Source organism: Orbicella franksi, chromosome 6, assembly GCF_964199315.1.
Source record: "Orbicella franksi chromosome 6, jaOrbFran1.1, whole genome shotgun sequence".
NCBI lineage: Eukaryota > Metazoa > Cnidaria > Anthozoa > Scleractinia > Merulinidae > Orbicella > Orbicella franksi.
In genome coordinates this window covers 29,477,103-29,497,481 of record NC_138150.1, presented here as the reverse complement: position 1 = coordinate 29,497,481, position 20,379 = coordinate 29,477,103, and the positions used below count along the sequence as shown (strand labels likewise).

The window sequence follows — 20,379 nt, the reverse complement described above, 5'->3', positions numbered from 1 at the left end:
TCTCGTTCATCACATTTACCGCTGTCTCCCGTATTTTCTTTTTTTAAAGGCGGGAGAAAGGTCTTCATTGGCCTTGAGTTCATTCAGGGTCCTCGTCCTCTTCACGGATTTCGGCGAGACGTCTTGTTGGAATTGGTTTTCGGAAAATGGCGCGCTTTTTGGTTTTGGCGACACGTCTTGCTGGAATTGGTTTTCAGGAAATGGCGCGCTTTTTGGTTTTGGCGGGCTCGGTGTACTCAGTGGAGTTGGCGGAAAACATGCAGACATATTACCGGTAAACGCGTTGATCCACGACACGATCATTTGGAAGTCCTCGGAATGGATAAACGGCTGTTCGTCCAGCGACTTCTGGCGGAGGGTTCCAAGCACCAGGCCAAAGGCTGAGGCAACGTAAACCTTTTCTGTTCGTCGACCGTTGGCCGAGAACCAACTCGCGGAGGCGAGAACTCCATTGTCTCCGAAAAGATAATCAAATTCTATTTGACGGTATTCGTCAGGAAATACCCGAGCATAACCAGACGAACAAAACCTGGAAGGTTTTCCACCACACAAAGCCGAATTTAGCGCAAACCACGACTTCTTTGGATCCAACGAAGCAGACAAGACTCTATGTAACTCCATGCTCTCCAGAAGCCACTGACAATGTTTCTGTCGATAAATCCCGCTATATATATTCAAACGTGGCGCCAGTTTACGATAACAGTACCATATAAAGTTAAATCCAGTTATGTCCATTGTGTAGCTGGTTGTACTTTTACATGTATGAGCCATATTAACGACAACAAAGTTAATAATACACATGAAAAAATTACTCGATTCTGATTGGCTAAGAGCAGTGCAGTTCAAGTGTAACACAGTGCAAAAAGTGTAACATCAGTGCAAAAAGTGTAACACCAGTGCAAATTACACATCAAAATTCTGGATTATGATTGACTGAAAGATAATAGGAATTTTTCTAAGAAAATGATATCAGGTAAAATGATGACGAAAATTTTGTGTTGAAACTTTGAAAAAAGTTTTCTCAAATAAGAAAAAATGGCTCCAAGAAAGATCTTCCGGCACTTCCTCCGCGCGAATTTTTTCATGTTTATATTATTAATAAGTAATCATACGGTTTTTCTCGTTCAATTTTGAGTTAATTTGCACTTGTGAGTTTTTCAAAAAGCTGAAATTACACTCACCGAAGCGGCTCGTGCAATTTCAGCTTTTTGAAAAACTCACTCGTGCAAATTAATTCCAAATTGAACTCGAAACCGTATGATTACCTATACTAATATTTTTTCATGTTTACGCTCCCTCGTGTGTTAAAGGAGTAAACCGCATGCCAGAAAATTTGGGCTCCCGAGAAACCAAACGCTCCATCATCAAGCAAATAAATAGACTCTAACTTACCTTGTTCCACCAGCCGGTCGGACAGCAGGAAAATATGGTAAATGTTTCTTTGTTCATGGGTCGGTCAGCACACGGACGAATATACTGCCGCGAATCAGCAGCGGTCATATCGCTCAGTATAATATTTTGCTTTTTGAGGAGTGAGGAAAACTAACCTGTGATCAAACGCTTTTTTGCTAACGAAAGCGGGACTTTCATTCGGAAAAAAGCCTGATCACAAATTAAAACCAGAGAACGATAACAAACTTTGTTGGCTCCTTTTATTCGAATAGTACCTTCTATTCACGTAAGTTAAAAACACAAGCGCTAATTCCCTATTAATTTTTCATTACGCTCTTCTATCGCTCCCTGCGGTCTGAATGCCTGTCAATATATCTTTATTTAGTACAGACCAAAAGAGCTAACTGGTACAGTGTCCAGCAGTGAAAAGTTATCTGCCATGAAAGTTGAGAATCGAATTACTTATTGATTCGACAAAATCCGTCAAGCGGTGACGTGTGAATGATACGTTACATTCGTTTGCCAAGGTCTCCGAAGCATCGTATTGCGCGATCCATCAACGCTTGTATTGTATTATATTGCGTAATCGGGTAACTTTTGTGTACCCATGGCCGCCGGAAAGAACCAGTTGCTAGGGCTTGAGGGTTCTCATGTGAGTGTAAACATAATCTCTGACTTCCTGCTCAAGGTTGGTGGTGATTCTGCTTCTTGCAGCATTGGTGAAATAATTCCCTTCCAAGAGCTGTGCGATGTATGGCCCATCTCTTCTAAATAACGACGTGGCAACATCCTCAACTTTAATACACTCTTCCGGGACGGCGGTTCTAGGAGGGTACACGAGGCATTGTGGAAGATCATTTCCTAGCGGGTTTCCAACACAGATTCCATAAACTCGTTGGACGTTGTTTTCAGTCCGCTTCCTCTTTCTTTCATTTGACTTTCTACGGTTTTCTTTTTTCCTTCTCCTTTTGTTGATGTGCTGTTTGAGTATGCCCTTAAATATGCTGTTATAATTGCTCTTATTTTCTAGTGCTTCCATGTCCTGCGTGACCTTCGTCAACTTAGCTTCTATACATTTGATCTGTTTTACATTAAAACTGTGGGCATTCATCAATTCAGATGAGGAAGATGCCAATGAGAGGCCAAATGCCACACGCTCAGGGCGAGCCATAACTAGGAGATCCGAAATTGACTTCTCTTTCTTTTGATTTGTTTTTCAAACAACAGCTCTCTATAGTATAGGGATTGTAAATATTGTCTTCATAGTGAGCACAATAACGTGAAGTAGGGGGATAACAGAGAAATATTAAAAAAGTTGAAATCTAAATATTGTTTGTTCAATTTTTTTTGGGGGGGGGTCATCCCAAAAAATGACCGATATAAGGAGGGGGGCCATGTGAAAAAGTTGGTAAGCTGAGGGGGGGATCATGCGAGTTTTAAATGGTGCTTCCCAAATCCCACCAGCTCCCCCCCCCCCCCTCCCTCATAAAAAATGAACGGTCCCTCATGACCGAACAAGCTTGGTCAATAAAGGATTTATTATATGGCAAGATATCTCCATCTTGCCCGCTCGGGTAGCCAATTACAGCCCAGGATTTGATTCATCTTACCCGCTCACGGAGCTAGCCATATAAATAAGTGGGGTTGATAATTACATTCTCGCGGCTCACGTGCGTGGAGTGCTCGCAAATGTAGCAATGTGTGATTTATTTGATACTGTGTTAAATTATACACACAGATAACGTTTTTCAAAAAAACCGTTTCCAGTGTCAGGCAGCCGGAGGCTTAATAGATCTTAAAATATCCCCTGTGGAGGGAACGTTTAGAATATCTTTTGGGAACCCCTGCCAAACCCTCCCAAGTGTACCCAGGGACAAAAGCTGCAAAGGCCACCTGTTGAATGCTGTAATTTGCTTGGCTTATCAGCAAAATAATTAATTCTTATCTTCTTTGTAAACATCCTATTCTTAAGTGACATTTAGGTGTTAGCCTCATGTTATTCAAATCCGGTGCAGCTTCACCGCCGCGGGTCTGTTTTTCTTTGAACTGGTAATGCGGCCAAAACTGATTCATCATTATTCGTCGAGGTGACGTCTTTGAGCGCGAGTCACTTAAACAGAGCAGCTGTAAGATATTTAAATATCCGAAATTTTCAGACGGGAAATTCTGACGGCGAGTGACGGCGACTTACGGACACTGAAAGTTTCTTAAAATAGAACAAGTTACGGGCCTGACCTTGGATCACGCCATCCGACGCAAGCGAGGCTGCTAATGTCCGAGAGTAAAGTGTACATACAATTGATGCAAAAGAACAACGGCTGCTTGTGAGGAAATTTAGCCTAACGCAACTCCGCGTATATTGCACAATGCAAAGGTAGGTCGTGAAAACTTGTGATCCTGGTAGATGTTAAAGGTAATGCTAGAAGGGTTCAGGTTTTTTTCCTCCATTCCTAGCTACCTTCCACAGCGTGATGAAATTGAATGAAACGTGTTTGCCTTGTAACTATTTTCTAATGTGTTTGTTTTCCTGCGTTAAGGGCTTGTGAACAGTTAACGTTTCTTCTCAAAACCTGCAGCTATGGAAGCATCCCATAACACTGGGCTCTCTATATATGATGTAACGAGAAATTTTCCATGCCAGATTCAACGTGTTCTTCAGTTGCAATGTTTACGTACCGAGCATTCATGCGAGGCTTAGCTTGCTGCGTTTCATGCGAAGGTGTCAGTTACAGCTAGTGAAATGAACATGATCTCGTGTAGATTTCTCACAGCACTGGAGAAAATCGTATTTACTTGATCCTTATTTGATCTTGTTCTCCGAAGAGGCGTTTCATGTTTTTTTTTTTTTTTTTGTGCGTTGTATTTGTTAACCTGTGTACCGTGACAACGTCGTTGAATTTTCCCACGCTATATTATACTAATCTTTGGACAGTTGCGTAAAATTCCAAGGAATCTTTGCTTCAAGCCCTCGAATTAGCATTTCTTTCACAATGCGTCAAATTTACCGGCTTCTATATTATTTCCGGACCATTTTCGGAAGATGGATGCCTAATATTCAGCATGTTGACGCTTTTGCTGTCAAAAATGTGAAACGGTACGGTGAACAACGTGCGACTTCGGCAACTGAGCACTATGTCAGAGGCGCTTATGTCAAAAAAAGGGCACAAAATCCGATCCACGGTGCATTGTTTATGACTGCCAGAGGAAAATGCCAAGTTGCCCATATCGCTTCTCTCACCTATATTGCGCATATTAAATCTGCACATGGAATAAATTTCAGTCTGAAATGCCACCCTGAATTGTTATTATATATATTGTGGAGTCCGTTCGAAGATGGCTCTTGAAGACAAAGAGACTTTTCATAATTACAGTGCCTCATTACACATCATTATCAGAGCGCCGCATAATAGATTCCCATTGCTAATAGAGTTGCTTTCTGCCATTGTTGTGAAAATTAAACAATAACTGAAAAGAACGAGTGAAAATCATTCGAATTAGCATGGCTAGTCGTTGTGGTAACAACACGTGGTTTACCTTGACCTCGTGGAATTTGATTTGAAGAGAAATTAAACCTAAATGATATACATGATTTTAGATGGTGCTCGTCCACAACTGTACCCTAACCATAAGCAAAAGACCATGTCGCGAATTGAATTGAGAGACATGACCGATGTTAACACGATTAAGACAAGCTACCCCACAAAAAATACAATTTATTTTGAGTGATACTGAATTGGGACATAAAGTGGACAAAACGATAGCTAAAAAACACAGACCTGAGAGCTGACTGCTCTTTTTTGCCAAACGGTTTCCTCCTCCCCCCCTCCCCCCCCCCCACACTCCGCTCCACACCCCCCTCCCGCTCTTTAACAGTCTACCCTGTCTAGAATAAATATTTCTATACCGCAACTTATACGACCAAAAGCTTATTGCGCCGTAGCGAGACGAATATATCTCCCATGCTGAATTTCTCCAGCACACAACATCAACACGCCGGTTTAATATACAGAAAGCCAGCCGTGAGATAAAGGTCCTCAAGGGGGAGACGAGGGTCAATGGTAAGTCAAGTGTTAAATGGATGAAAATAAAACCATTAAATGGCCATGGAGGTGCATTTTTTTTCTCTCCGAGGATTAAACCTCAAGGGTTAATGGCTGAAAAGGGCTTAGTGAAGCCATGTCACGTCATCAGTTGAATTCAGTTGTCATGAGATGTACAAGATTGCTTTCAGATTATGGGAAATATCGGTGTGAAGGTTTTCCAGGGTAAAAGCACTAAGAACGTAATGATAAACCAGAAACCAGAAATTGAAACATATTTGTATCGAGCACTCCTACGATTGTGTGAAACCACTTCTATTTTCCTTTGTTTATAAAAAGTTGTTCATATTTTTCGAGTCACGCCCGGCCCATTTTTGACTTATTCCCATCAAGGATCAACTGAAGGACTAGTGGATGGAAATCAAGGTTAATTTTGCCCAATGGTCTGATGTGGATAAAAATTTAATCGAGACTAGCAAAAGAAGGTAATTTTTGCTGCCAGACGAAAGAAAGGTCTTACATCCTTGACCTACGTAGTCTAAATGTTTTGCGACCGTCAAAGTTCAATTCACTTCCGTCACGAGGGTGTCTTTTACGGCTAACGGTTATCTTAGAAATTCTAAATTACTATTATTTTAAAAAGTTAAATTGACTTTCATTGTCAAGAGATCTCGTGGCTAAAATTTTTTTACGGTTAATATTTTAATACGGCTAACGATTAAAATCTTCCAATTTTTACGTCTAACGGCTAAATGTTTGTAGTCTGTTCACAGACGTTTGTTTTGTTGGCACGAGTTATTTTTCTTCGAGCGCGCGGGCGACGCGAGCGCGGAAGGCGAGAGAGAGCGCGAAGCGGGCGCAACAAAACTCTCCCAGCCACATCCATTTGCGTTTTAGACCGAGTTTTCTTTCTCGATAAAAATGAATAATTGATTAACCCATCCAGTGGGGAGTAGAAATACTTCTAGTTCCTTCATGCTACAGAAACGGGATAAGCTCCGGCCTGGTAAGCCACTTGGCTCGTATGCAGACTTTAACTTTATTTAATATCTAATACTTTACCTTTATCTACATTTGTCATCTCTATCTATATTTCTCACAAAGCCAACTACCAGCCACGGCTATAACTTAAGATCTAAACCAGGTTCAGTAGCAAACCAAAGTCAGGAACGCAAAGGCCTATTAACTCGTTTTTAGCAAGAGCTGCAGGACTCCTTCATTTATGATCTGTTTTTTCCTTACCTTACTTGTAATTTTACTTAATAGTATTCACTATATATGTATTCCCCATTAAATTATGTAAATAAAGCTTATTATCATTATATTATTATTATTATTATTATTATTATTATTATTATTTACTCGGAAGTGAGAACTTCAATTTACATTCTTTCTACATTCATCTTTCAGTCAGAAGTTGGGTGCTACATCATCGAAAGACACAAGACAAAATCAAAAAGCATTTCAAGAGGCAGTGAACAATAGAGACCGCCAGGAGGTCCACCGATTGCTAAGCATTGGTGTCAATATTAACGCGTTAAACGAGGCCGGTGACACACCTCTACACCAGTGTATAAGAGATGGGAGAATAGAATCCGCAAAACTATTGGTCGAGTTTGGAGCTGACGTCAGAAGAACGAACAGAGATGGCTGGTCTCCAGTCCACCTTGCAACCTTCCTCGGTCAAAGAGAGCTGATGATGTATTTGCTAGACAAATAGATGGACACCGGAAGCTAGGAACGAGTGGAACGTTTCTCGGGAAGACATCTTTGAATTTAAAAATGTTCAAGAAATCGTTCAGTTTGACCAGCTTTGCAAACTGATGTCATGACATTATCAAATCAAGTCTGGCAACAAAACACGAATTGAAGTTTAATTGTTGGACAAAGTTCACTGTAATCTAATATTTCATTATGGCATTACTCATCAAAGCAATCCATCGCTTGAATACCAAAGAAAGCTGTTGTAAAAAATCTATAATATTCTGATTATAACATTATAAAATATAATGTTTTTGTTCCTGGAATGTTTGCATTGATAATGGTACCTTACTTTATGGCAACGTTTGCTGTAATCTCCTTCCCAGAGCCCGCGATTTCCTCGACCAGAGGCCGACGGCTGATCACCATCGGTTGCAACAGAGGTATGCGTTTCTGACGGCCTTTGACCTCTGGTTGCGGGGAACCGGGGGATCAAGGCCCTGGAAACGTGATTGCGTTTACTACTGATAAAAACGGCCTCAGAAGTTAAGTGACTGGAGCAGCAGTTGTTTGAATATCATGGTAAATTTTTAAGGTTAGCGTATAGTTACCTTTAGAGCACCTTTAGAGGTGTCTCGCGTCCAAGGGATGAAGCGCGTCCGGTTTAAACTGTAGATATCTAAACGCCTTTATCAAATTATAGCTTATAGAGCTGGCTATCACACTATACTGAGAATTTTGAAATAAAATGAATTCTCGAATTTTACGTGACTTCTAAACGTGAGCGACCGAATCATCTTTTGGGTCCCTTTTGAAAGCTACAAGTCAAAGGGAATTTATTCGTTTGCCCTCAAATTTGGACATTATCTAGTTTAATGTATAAACAACAAAAGTGTGTTTGCGAATTTTTTATTTCCAAATATTTTTTCTCCAATACCGTTTTTTCTACAGTCACTTCATATGTTTTTAATCCTGTTTCGAAAATGTTCCGTAACTTTTCATTGAAACTAAACATGGCAAATCTCAGACACCCTTTTTTAGCTCTTTAGGTCCAGAAACTGAGGAACAAATTAAATAAGCGAAAAACAAAATTCGCTTCAACTTGTGTCTTTAAAAAGGTGATTCGGACGCTTGCATTAAGAGGTCGAAAAAACATTCGACAATTCATATTATTTTACAATTCTTGGTATAGTTTGATAGCCAGCTCTATAAGCTTTAATTTGATACAGGAGTTTTGGTATCTACAGTTAAAACTGGGCGCACTTCATCGCTTGGACGCGAGACACCTAAAGGTATACGGTAACCTTCAGCTGATTTCGCTTCACGGTCGATAGTGCTCCATCAGAGTGAAGTTCTGAGATGTCAGTTTAAACGACCAAGCTCTGACATGAAACATAACATCTACACTGTGACAGACATAGCAAGCCACAACCCAAGATAACTTCAGTGTAGGGAGTTCCGACTTCTTTATTTTTTCTTGTAGTTTTGTCCACAAGTCTTGTTGAGATACTTGTCGAGCGCGTTTCCTGGGTACGCGAGCGAGCGACACACATCCATGCAGTCCCAAGATGAAGATTCACGCAAGCACTGATGTGTCCACATACATTACTAGCATAAAATGTCGGACGTTAAAATTTCGGACGTTTAGTTTTCGAACACTTTTAACTCATTTCCGACAAAAATTTTCAACACTTTGCTCGAACATAGCTAAAGCAAATTTACGCCAACAAAACACGAATTATACTGAAACAACATCTATGAAAATGGTTTTACAGATACACCGACGAGAAAATAAGACAAATTCTGTCAAGCCGTTTCGCATCTCAAACAGTGTCTCGACTAGAATTCGCTCCAAAAAGGAAACTAAGAGTTTTGGAGCTATTTGAAAGTTTTATACTCTAATGTAAACATATCTGACGCTTAAAAATTTCGGACGGTTTTGTTTTCGGACTCTTTTTTTCCGGAATTAAAATTGTCCGAAATTTTTTGCAAGTAAAGTAATCTGCTATAGATTAGGTTAAAGTGGTTGTAAGATCGTTCCTGGAATGTTTGCCTCGTAATTTGGAAGGGGCGATTGAATTGTTTAGAATTTTCAGAATAGTATTTATATATAAAGAAGCCACTTTTGACGTTCAACATCAAGTTAAAATGGTGCTGTTTCCTCAACGCCTAAACAATTAACATTGTGATCTTTACGGAACACCAATTTGGTTACAAATGACTTCATCTGGTGTTTCGGCTGACTGTTATGAATGGGAAGTAGCCTCAAAACCGTTCATACTTATGCAACATTTTATTGAGAATCATTTCCTTAATTTCTAGCTTTGTTTTTCGGTGATTATCAAACATAAAGACTCCAAATGTAACTACAACACGTAAGAATACAAAATCCTAGAAAATTTAACGCATCAATTAAGTACATGTCAGTAATTTGATGGCAAAAAAAACACAAAGCACTTAAATTTTAAACTAAAAGAATTTTTTTAAAACTTGTTTCAGTTGTGTTCAGCGTGGTTTTCAGTCTTAGATTTTAACTATCAGCGTCAGTCATTTCTTTGTTGTGATTAACGACAAAACAATTACGACTAATGGCAAATTCAATTTCCAGTGAGAATCAGCACTAAGTATTGTCAATTCGCAAACAATGCGATCGATACTTTAGGAAATGAATGTAACATTTCAAACGTTCGGACGTGGTTAAGTCTTTCATCTTCCGGTACAACTAATTTCATTGTTGACAATAAGGTTAAAAGGCCCGTTTTATGTAAATCACTTTTGGTCTTGTAGAGGAAGAGACAGGAAAGGAGAAACAATTTGGTTTGTTTTTTTAACTAACTGAAGCAGCTGCCTCGGCATCTAAAGATACACGGCGTGGGGGAAGCATTAAACATTTGCTACCAATTCATCTCTGAAACCTCTCACTTACAGAGCCTCGAAAAGGTAACAAATCTTTCGGTTACTTTTCTCTTTCAAGCTTTCAATTTTACCCAATATAATATATACACCCAAAGCCTCCTATTTATCCTTAAACATTGATTACATATAATTTGCTGAACTGAACAATTAACGGTTGCCATCTTAGCTGGTTCTTATCAAAAGCTACAGGCCCTTGAAAGTTCTTCATCTTCAATTGTAGATATTTTAAACTAACCTTATCTGCGCTTTTCTAGAAAATGTTGAGCTCCCTCCCTCTTTTTTTGCCTTTTTTTTCTTAGTTATTTTCTACTTATGATGTATGACAGTTGTACATTTATCTCACAAGATGTCATTGCGCTCATGTAAATTGTGCCAATCTCGCATGAGGGTGCAAAAGAGGTTGCAGATCACACTGCACAGAATAACTAACGGCTATTCCATGTCTCAGGTCCATTTTATTTCACTGCAAAATTAAAAAGGATGCCGAAAATTTAATGCAATGGCAAAAGACCTATTCTCTTTTCATTTATGGTGAATATAATCACTCGGTCTATCGCGCTATCTAGTGGATCTCTTTTTACCACTGGAAAATGTTACCCTAAATTTAAGATTATTTCTTGATATTTCAGTTTAAATCGCATACAGGCCTTTAGCAGGGCCTGATTTTAACATATTAGGTGCTTTCTAATACAGCCTTAACTAAACTGACTTTGAACATGCTCGTTAAACTGGTGACAGCTGGCTATAATAAGCGACAGAAGTGTCGAAACACTCCGCATTTCATACAATATTCTCACAGAGTTTCGCAAAAAATTTTCGAAAATATCTTCCCAGCCTTTCCCCATAACCCTGACCGATTAGAGTTTCATTTGCAAAGACCTTAGCAATTTAACAACAAGTAACTTTAGGAATGCGTCGAAGGATAATCTCCTTTAGGCATTTGGAATAATAGAGTTTCAAAACAAAACGTTCACAAAATGTTCTCTAGCTTCTCAGTTCTTCAACCACTTTAATTTTTGTCTCCGATATAGTAATACTGAAGTTGTTATCTCGAAATTTAACCCCTTGCTGAGTTAACCCGCCTCGCTAACTCCTTAAAATTAAAAGTCACTTTAGCTAAAATTCACTACAATCTTTTCAACGCCTAGTATGTTTATGTTTTATTTAATTGCAGAAAGCATTTCATTTTTTCCAGCCGAGCAACATGAAGCCTCAAGTAGTTGCACTTATATTTTTGGTCACATTTGCAATCTCTTCGCGAGCCTACTTCCTTCGTATCCATGGCATCGGGAAACGAGGGTCATTTTTGAAACAGAAAAGTTTCTCACGATTGAATTCTGCCGGAAAAAGACGAAATCTTAAAGGTAAATATTATCCTAAGACACGAAATTAATCAACCACGTTTGTGTTTCTGTTTACAAAGAGTGAAGAAGCTGCTGGAAAATTAGATTAAACAGCAGCAAATATCGCATCATGTGCAGTTGTCTGCCTTATGTTTGTCGTGTGTTTCCCCTCAGACCGTCAGTTATCCGAAGTGTCAGATTTATCAGTTTCAAACTTCTGCTATTGAATCACGCTATCTCGAGCTCGTTAGGGAGAGTTAACGCAAAATAGTTCGAGACGTCGAGGGTTCAAGATAGCCGATTGTAAGCTAGTGATTGAAAAAACATATCCGAGATCGGGGGAGGAGGGAGGGATACTCACATACATATAACAAGCTACATGTGTATGTGCCGCTGTGAAGAGTATGGTTTTCAGGCAGTTTAGTCTGGGATAGGGTATAGAAATCAGACAATTTTGGTCTAGAATAGGGTGTGATTTACCTTGAACTGAAAGTGTATAAATAATGTGGTCTGAAACAGGGTTCTTTACCCGGGATTGTATAACAGAAATTGCAACTCGGAAGTGACCTTGTACGATATTGATTTAGTTAGCGTATGTTGAACTACGATAGTGATAACGTTTCTGCATGGAAAATTGGAGCCTGGGATAGGATAAAGGTTCTTACTGCCTAGTCTAGAATAGGGTTACAAAATCAAGATGATCATGGTCTAGTATAGGGTAAGGCGTTCAGTGTCGCAGCGGCACACTCCTACCCAAAGATTTACCGAGAGTAACCCCCCTCCCCCATTATCTCCTGTCATATTTTTTTTTTTTTGGGGGGGGGGGGGGCTCAATGCCCTAAAAAGTACCGCAAAAGCTCTCGCTGTGGACTTTTTAAAGCTGATCACCCTAAGAAGTACCAAAACGGCTTCTTCTTTTTTTTGCACCTAAAAGGTACGACAAGCACCCCTGTTCTTTTTATATAAAAGTCGCACCTGGTCCCAAACTTCCTTTTCAAATAATCGCCACTTCAGCTAGTTCTTTATCCTAAATACCCCTGCCCTTCGAGAAATACTGTTCCTCCATCCCTGCTATATGGAATGGAAATACATGATCTGGTAAAGTAATACGCACGCTTAACGTTTGAAGTTCAAGTGATGTCTCACAACTAAATTGTAACTTGCTATTTTCAGATCAAGTGAATGAAAGGCTCTGGTCGTGGAGAGAACACGAAATCCCAAATGACGACACTTTTAACGTTGAAAATATGTGGAATAAATATTGACGACAAAAATTGACAAGGATAGTGTTGTAACTACTGTGAATAAAGGATGAAGTAAACATTACGATAATTATGAACGACTGCCGAGTTTTCACTTGAACGCAGAATTCATAATACAAATCGAACCCTAATTAAGCGGCCAGTAATCAAAGTCCCGATGAGGACTTTTCTATTGTTTTAACCGCCATTAATATAAACGGCCAGCTGCCTTTAAGTGGCTACTATCCATTTCCCCGAGGGTGGCCGTTCAATAGGGGTTGAACTGTACTAAGCGCTCTAGCCTCTTTATCTTCTTTTTCCAACCCCACCACGCCATTTTCTACTTGCAGATTCTAATCTTGTAGGAGAGTACACTAGACAAACAGTCCAGTCCGTGACAACCTGCCTTCCAGGTGTTATTTGACGTTAGTTATTTGAGGCGGGGTGGACGCAAAATAAGATAAAAATACTGTGAGATTAAATAGTTAAAAAATGTTTTGAAATAAGATTGATCAATCTTGTAATCATTGCGAATAAAGAATAAAATGAAAAACGATAACACATGGCAATTGAGTGTTGAAGGTCGACAATTCATAATCCAAAAGACTTGGAAACGTGCTGTGTTCAAGGCCTGGGCTCCAGACAAGAGGCACAGTAAGCACCTTTGTGACGTAGAAAGGGATCAGCACTGAAGTAAAAAAAAAAATGCCTGATAATTTGGTTTACTTTGCAAAGAAGGCATCCACGACAAGAATTAAAACCAACAATTCAGTCAGAGCTTCGGTACAGTGTTGTTGTTTGATAATGATGACGGTCAGTTTGTTTCTGTAGAAACCTCTCTTCGCGTGTCGGAGCTATCTGACATAATTAACAATTATTGGATGAGGTTGAGGAAAATATCGTGATTTGTCAGTGGAGAGCAGATCAATAATTTGCCGAAGCCAAGGCTGAGGCAAACAATTGATCTGTGAGACACTGACAAATAATGATATTTTGCGATAACCGAGTTCAATAATTGTTTTATCATTCGATCACCAAATTTGTTTCCTAATTTAAATCACCCTATCTCTGACAGCTCAGGATAGCAATCTGCCATTTTTTACCAGAGATCATGGTTACAGTTACGCATGAGCAGAATATTATTTGCAGCCAAACACATTAAGACAGCACTACGCATGAGCAGACCATTATTTTTAGGCAGCTATTTGCAGGTCATGTGGTTGGCTCTCGACCAATGAAAAGGAAGAAAAATGCATCTAATGATGATTATTAGTTATTTGTTAAAAACTTTTATATTCTTTTTTCAAGAATTGAGCGTGCTAACGGGGGGCAAGGATGAAACTGGAAACAAAGATTACTTAATTTTGAGGTTCCAAATTAAGATGCATTGCAGTGATGCTGAAATGCTAATTATCATAATGACCAACACTTACTGTCAATGGAATTGAAAATTCAGTAAAGACCATGCAACCCAGCAAGCGTGGTGCCCAAAACAAATAGTGCAAAACAAGCTGAGTTCAGAGCTGGAAGTTTTATTCTACTATTTTGGTGATCTCTGCTAAACAAGGGTCTGTCGATGTCCTTCAGTTTGATAAGGGACATTATAAGCTTGTGGTTTATGAATGTTTGCTAAATAAGCACCAAGAAGATCCAACTCCTGAACTGACCTTGTCCATCGCGTGCAACTGAGCCATCTGTGTTATTGAGACAAAGAAAACAAGTGCACCGGCTAAATTATGAAGTTCATTTTTTACCAAGTACCAGAGTATACACTTTCTTGTGGTCTTTAAGGAGTTTTCTCTGTCAAAAAGGAAACGCCAAGAAAACGTTTTTTTAAAAAGTATAAAGGTAATCGTATGAATGCGGGTGCAATTAAGGGTTTACACTACGAGTGATGATTGAAAATTCTCTCAAAATTACCAAGACGACCCTTGAGGCGAGTGTAGTTTGAAAGAAAAGTCGTTTACCTTAGCAACCGTAGATCTCCATCCTCATGGAAATGTGATTTAAAAAGGCTCTGGGAACGATTCTAATGTAGCGAGCTGTTATGGATGGACTCACAACGTTGTACACAATCGTGTCTCGGTCTGAGTTTGCAGTAAAAATCTGAATACGAATTTAAAAAGACAGAAAGTAGTGTTAGCCCGAAAAAATATCATTTTATTAGGATCAAAATTTAAAAAAAAAAACAGTGTTCTGAACGCCAGAAAAATAAAAACTTCGGTTTAGTTCTTGAATATACTGTGTTTATTCACAATTGTATTATGTGTTTTCTTGTAACATAAATTCATAATCTCAAAGTCACACTCTTTGGTTAAAATGTTTATCATAATTTAACTGTAACCCACAAGTAAGAACGTTAACCTGCTTGATCTTGTTTGGCTAAACATATTCTTATATTTTTGGGTATTAAAGTGGTAAATTTCTGCTAGCAGGTTCTTAAACCACTAAGTTCTTACACGTGGCTTTTTACCGCAGTGATAACTGAGAGAAAAGTTGAATGTAAAACTATGACAAGGATAGTATAACTAGATCTCGGCGACTTTCATCAGTATTAAGCGTGCTACCAGTTGGCAATTTCCATCTGCAAAAGCTCTCATGTTTCCGAAATTCAAACAAAATGCCTGTAAAAGTGGCATCAACATCTTTCTCCGTGTCCAGAAGGCACATGTAAGGGAACTTATTTTTATGGATCTTAATGGGTTTGTTTGTTTATTTGTTTGCTGTTGTTTTTTTTTTCTTGTTTTTTGTTTGTTTGTTTGTTTGTTTGTTTCCCTTTAAAATCTACCAGGGTCAGGATGGTCTAAAGACCCTAAATGTCATCAAGGACGCGAAAAACTAGAAAAAAAAATGAAATCTCAGCAGGATGAGTCTTAATAAGTTTACAGCGGGATGTACGAAGCAAGTGTAAGTAAGTTCACATATACCTTGTCGGTGCCATGTTCTTGATAACAATGGAAGGACAGGCCATTGTTACTGTATTCCACCTTGTAACTGGTCACCCATTGATCATGTCCGTTCCTCCCCTGCGTCGCTAAATGTGTGATATTTTTGCTGCTGCCCAGATCCGCTTGGAGCCACTGAGTTTGATTATTGTGTTTCGCCGACCAGGCTCCGCTCTTCCCATCGCTTGCCTGAAAGTTCAGTCTCCCTTGTATGGCCGCATGGTTCGGAGCCCACTCGGACGAAGCAGAAATCTGAGCGTCGGAGATCGCGCGGCTTTCCATTCCAAGAGGATCCCGACATTCTTCGCAAGAGAAAAGACGGCGAAACAGAAAGTTAAAATATCATCGAACTACCGTGTGAACAGTGCAGACCTGGTATGACATTAAGCCTATTCAGACCGTGCTTTTTTTGTCTTCTGGAAAGGGAATGGGGGAGGGGAGGTGGTCTTTTGAAGCCCTCGCCTTATAACTCCTACGGCATTAAAGCTATGACAATATAATCTTAATTGCTGGTCCCGAGGGAAACACTTAGTTTTGTATCTCCAAGAATCTCGTTGTTTCCCGAGACTACGACGAGGGAAACATCGAGATTATAGGGAAACATGAAAAAAAAAAAAAAAAACTTTTCTCCCAAAGGACTAGTAATTAAGTGTTTTGTTATGTCTGGAGTTTAGTGTAAAGTAGAAAGGCAAGAGGAAGTCAAAGTAATCTCCGGTTAGTGGGGGAGCGGGCAACAATTGCGTCATTGCATTGTTGACCGCCAAGACAGCATTTAGATTTAGCGATTGCCACGTGACCATAAATCGATCCACTGATAAAGAGCGCAGATTTAACTTAACTCCAGCTATATAGCAATGGAACTTGGATGATTTATAACAGCACCAAAACTGGCTCAAAATAAATAGTCAAAACCGATTAAGATAACTAACAATCTAAAAAACGTAGAATTTACTGCGGGAGAATTCAAAATTTGACAGACATGCACGTCAAAATACGGTTGCCATGGAAATATCAATATCTTAACCAGTGGAACGCCGTATCAAAACTTTTCACAAATAAACTTTACGAAAAGGCATCATATTTCTAGTTCTTTGCGTCAATGATTTTTAAGTTTCAAACGTTCAAAGTTGGTGAGGTCTCTAAAGCAATCCACAGTCTGAATAGGGTTAATAATCAATATGAAAGCGTATTTGAAGATTCAGTGAGGATGGCCTTTGTACTTTTTGTATATTTTCCAAGTAGCTATTTTACCCACGCTATGCCACCTCTTATTACAAAACATGTAACAAATTGAAAAATAGACAACTAATATAGTCATTGAAAATTTGTATTACAGAAAATATAATTCGGTTAATTGCATATACCTTTAATTATTTTATATTAGACATTAACCACAATTATTATTATGTAGGACAAATGAAATTGTTATTATTTTTATAATTACTTTTTTTGACTGTTTTATTTTCTTGATATCCGTGGAAATTAGCTAGTGCACATTCAAAGCGAGATGTTTCGAACCCAGCTAAGTGGGTGTTTAACGAGCTTCGCGTGTTTATACAGTGTTTTAATAATTACATATTGACCTACCTGGACAACCATAGAGTTCCATCCTCATAGAAATATGACGGTGCCATGTCCATGGAACAAGTCGAATGTAACGTATTTTGATTGGCAGACTTAGAGGGTGATATACAACCGTATCTCTGTCAGTATTTGCCGTAAATATCTAAACAAAATGACCAAAACAAAAAAGTGTGTTTTAAATTCTTCTGTTTTTGGTACAATGTACGACTTTGGCTTCTTTATTTGTAAATTAGAGCAGTTACGCAGACAGTAATGACGACTGTCTCAGTCGTGATAATTAATTATATTCTCCCAAGGTGAATCATGCATAAGTTGAGATTCGATTTTGATCGTCAGCGCAAGGCTTTACGTAATATATCAAACACAGTCTTGGGTGTTTAAAATATCTCTTCAATCGATATCGAAACTAAAACTGAGGAGAAAACGGAGAAATAGAATAGGCCATTTTACAGTTGTGTGCCCAGTTACCTGGCCTTTGAATGCAGCGAGGCTGGAGGTGACCTTGTCTTGATACAGACCTCTCTGCTTTTCTCATTCAAATGCCAACTAGTTAGCATGAGAACAAGTTGATTTACACCACAAAAGCAGTGAGGTCTGTATCAAAACAAGGCCAACTCCAGCGTCGCTGCCATTCAAACGCCAGGTACGGAGCAAACAATTGTAAGATGGTCTATTGCAAAAATCTCTGCTAATTAAGATCAGATATCCAAACACCGTCACGGTCATGATTTTCTTCGTTTAAACTTGATGAATTATTAATCAGTTTGAGAAATGTTATTGCAAATTCTTCCTTCAACCTGCAGATTCTCGTTAGTCAGCTTTATACATTCACTCCAGTACTAGTTATTAACTCGTGTTTAAAAACAGTCAAGAGTATCTCCTCCTTAATGATTATTTCGTTCTTTCCTTCTCGTAATGTTTTCTCAAGTCTTGAGAGAAAATGTGATTCTGGTCAGCGATCATAATGCTTTACCTTATCTGCGCTGCTTCCCGAGTCTTTGTAATACAAGAACGAGGCTCCATCATTGCTGTATTCTAACTTGTAAGCGGTTACCCACTGGTTATGATTATTCCTGCCTTGTGTCGCTATACCCTTAACTGAGATTTCAGCTCCCAGATCGACTTGCAACCACTGATTGCCATTGTTAGTACCAGCTGACCAGCCTCCTCGCTTGACTCCGCTGGCCTTGTAGTGCAGTCGTGCCTGCACCGCGGCGTGATGAGCATCCCACCGCGAGGAGGCAGAAATTTGAGCGTCAGAAATAAAGCGACTTTCCATCCCGAGAGGTTCCTGGCACGCTAAGAGATAAACCAAGATGGTCAATAGAGGGAGTGTATGTCACTACGCCTTGTATTAAAATAGTTTTGTGACGTTTTAGATTCAAGCGTGTTTTTGAGCACTATTTTATAAAAGCAATAGAGCAATGTTTGCCGGCATAGCCTCGTCTAAACACTCGGGGGGCTGGGAGAATTAGAGAAGAATTCTCCCAACCCTCCTCGTGTTTAGATGAGGCTGTGTAAACACGGAGAAAGTGCTTTATTGCTTAATCGCAAAACGTAGCGTTGGCGACTGCATTCTCCTTAATTCATCCGTTCGTTTCCCGTCTTAAAAATTTCAGTCATGGTTTTAATCATTTGAAATTTGATACAGCTCATCAATTTCGTGCTGATACCTCTGCAAAATGCTCTATTGTATTTAAGACTTCAGAGACGTTCGTGCGGAAATCGTCTCTTGGATGTCATTTAATAATACATTGAATACTTGCGTCACAAATGCAAAGAACAAATGAGAAACGAACGAGTGAAACTCGCTCCACTCCTACAACTCAAACGGTTAAAAAAAGAAGAGACTGGAACTAAAAATTTAGCGATATGACTCTGTTTCAAAACGAGTCTACGTTCAAAAACTTCTCATATGAACATGAATTTGATTTGGTTGAAGATGATGACCTAGGCCAAGCCTCGTTATGAAACAGAGGCAAAGTGCAACTTGCTTCGCTTTCCATTCAATCAGAATTAAGTTCCCGATATTTCCAAAACACTAAACTTCAGTCCACATTAAAGATGTACGTTAGCTCGTCTAGTTCTGTTTGTATAAGGTTTTACTAGAAGTCTACTACTACTATACTAATGCTACAATCTCATTTGCTATGTCATCGTACACTGTCGGTCATTAGTGTGCAATGGCTAAAGGCTGATTGAAGTAAGGCTTTCGGCATCCCCTCTTATAGGGTGTTTTCTGAAAACATCTACAAACGGCTCGTCTTCAGCTCGCCTAAGTAAATACCCAAATACAAATCGAGTGGTCAAATTGTATTTATCACTACAGTGCGTAGTTTGTGTTGTCCAATTCACAAGTTTGTAATTATTCACTGTGGCAAATTAAAACGCATCATATATAGCAATAGTTACCAGTGCAGTTTATTCCATCTCCACTAAATCCATCTTTGCATGTGCAGTTATAGGATCCACGGGTGTTGTTACAAACAGCATTAACATCACAGTTGTGTGTTCTACTGGTACACTCGTCAATATCTAAAACGACAAAAGGAATCTAGCTGGAAAACGTTGAATTGAAAGGGTGTGCTTACAAAAATTTCGCTCTGACAAAGTGTGCCTAAGGTATAAGCTTACCGATACCTGTTGAAATCTCTCGCTTTTGAGTAACAGTTTCAACTGCGAGGCAAGCGATGCATCAGCCTAAACTGTGTTACAAATAGTTACCAGCGCAGTTTATTCCATCTCCAAAAAATCCGTCTTTGCACGTGCAGTTATAGGATCCCCGAGTGTTGTTATACACAGCATTAACATCACAGTTGTGTGTTCCTTTAGTGCACTCATTGATATCTAAGACAACAAAATTAATGTAAATTGAAACGTTTTATCGAAATGGTGTAGTCCGGAAACTTTTCTTTCCGAAACAGTGTGTCTCATTCTATGCTCATATATATAGAAGCTTACCCAGATCTGACTAAATTAAACCACACTGTGTTACGTACAGATAGTTAGTTACCTGTGCATGTTTTTCCATCTCCATAAAATCCCTCTTTGCATGTGCAGTGGTAGGATCCCCGGGTGTTGTGACACACAGCATCAACATCACAGCTGTGTGTTCCTTTAGTACACTCGTTTACATCTGAAGTAACAACAGAAACTTTATTGGCATTTAGTCGTCTGGCTCTGTTATGGATGTTCGTGTTTTCCCTGTAGCGCATCT

General features: G+C 39.2%; 2 protein-coding genes and 1 long non-coding RNA gene across 3 annotated transcripts; 2 read left to right on the top strand and 1 right to left on the bottom strand.

The window, feature by feature from the left end:
* The first annotated feature begins 3,239 nt into the window (after positions 1-3,239).
* LOC145489075 (notch-regulated ankyrin repeat-containing protein-like) lies at positions 3,240-7,234 on the top strand. Its single transcript, XM_081467980.1, has 2 exons — positions 3,240-3,766; positions 6,843-7,234. Exons 1-2 carry the CDS (start codon positions 3,759-3,761, stop codon positions 7,150-7,152), a joined length of 318 nt encoding a protein of 105 aa, XP_081324106.1. The 5' UTR covers positions 3,240-3,758; the 3' UTR covers positions 7,153-7,234.
* Positions 7,235-9,797: 2,563 nt separating this feature from the next.
* On the top strand, positions 9,798-12,704 carry LOC145490765 (uncharacterized). Its single transcript, XR_014049728.1, has 3 exons — positions 9,798-10,073; positions 11,224-11,413; positions 12,566-12,704. It is a non-coding gene; the product is annotated as an uncharacterized LOC145490765 (long non-coding RNA).
* A 1,820-nt stretch (positions 12,705-14,524) lies between these two features.
* Positions 14,525-19,850, bottom strand: LOC145489078 (EGF-like repeat and discoidin I-like domain-containing protein 3). Its single transcript, XM_081467983.1, has 5 exons — positions 19,575-19,850; positions 18,136-18,461; positions 17,166-17,304; positions 15,561-15,880; positions 14,525-14,739 (listed from the first exon to the last, which is right to left on the bottom strand). Exons 2-5 carry the CDS (start codon positions 18,439-18,441, stop codon positions 14,602-14,604), a joined length of 903 nt encoding a protein of 300 aa, XP_081324109.1. The 5' UTR covers positions 18,442-18,461; positions 19,575-19,850; the 3' UTR covers positions 14,525-14,601.
* Positions 19,851-20,379: the final 529 nt, after the last annotated feature.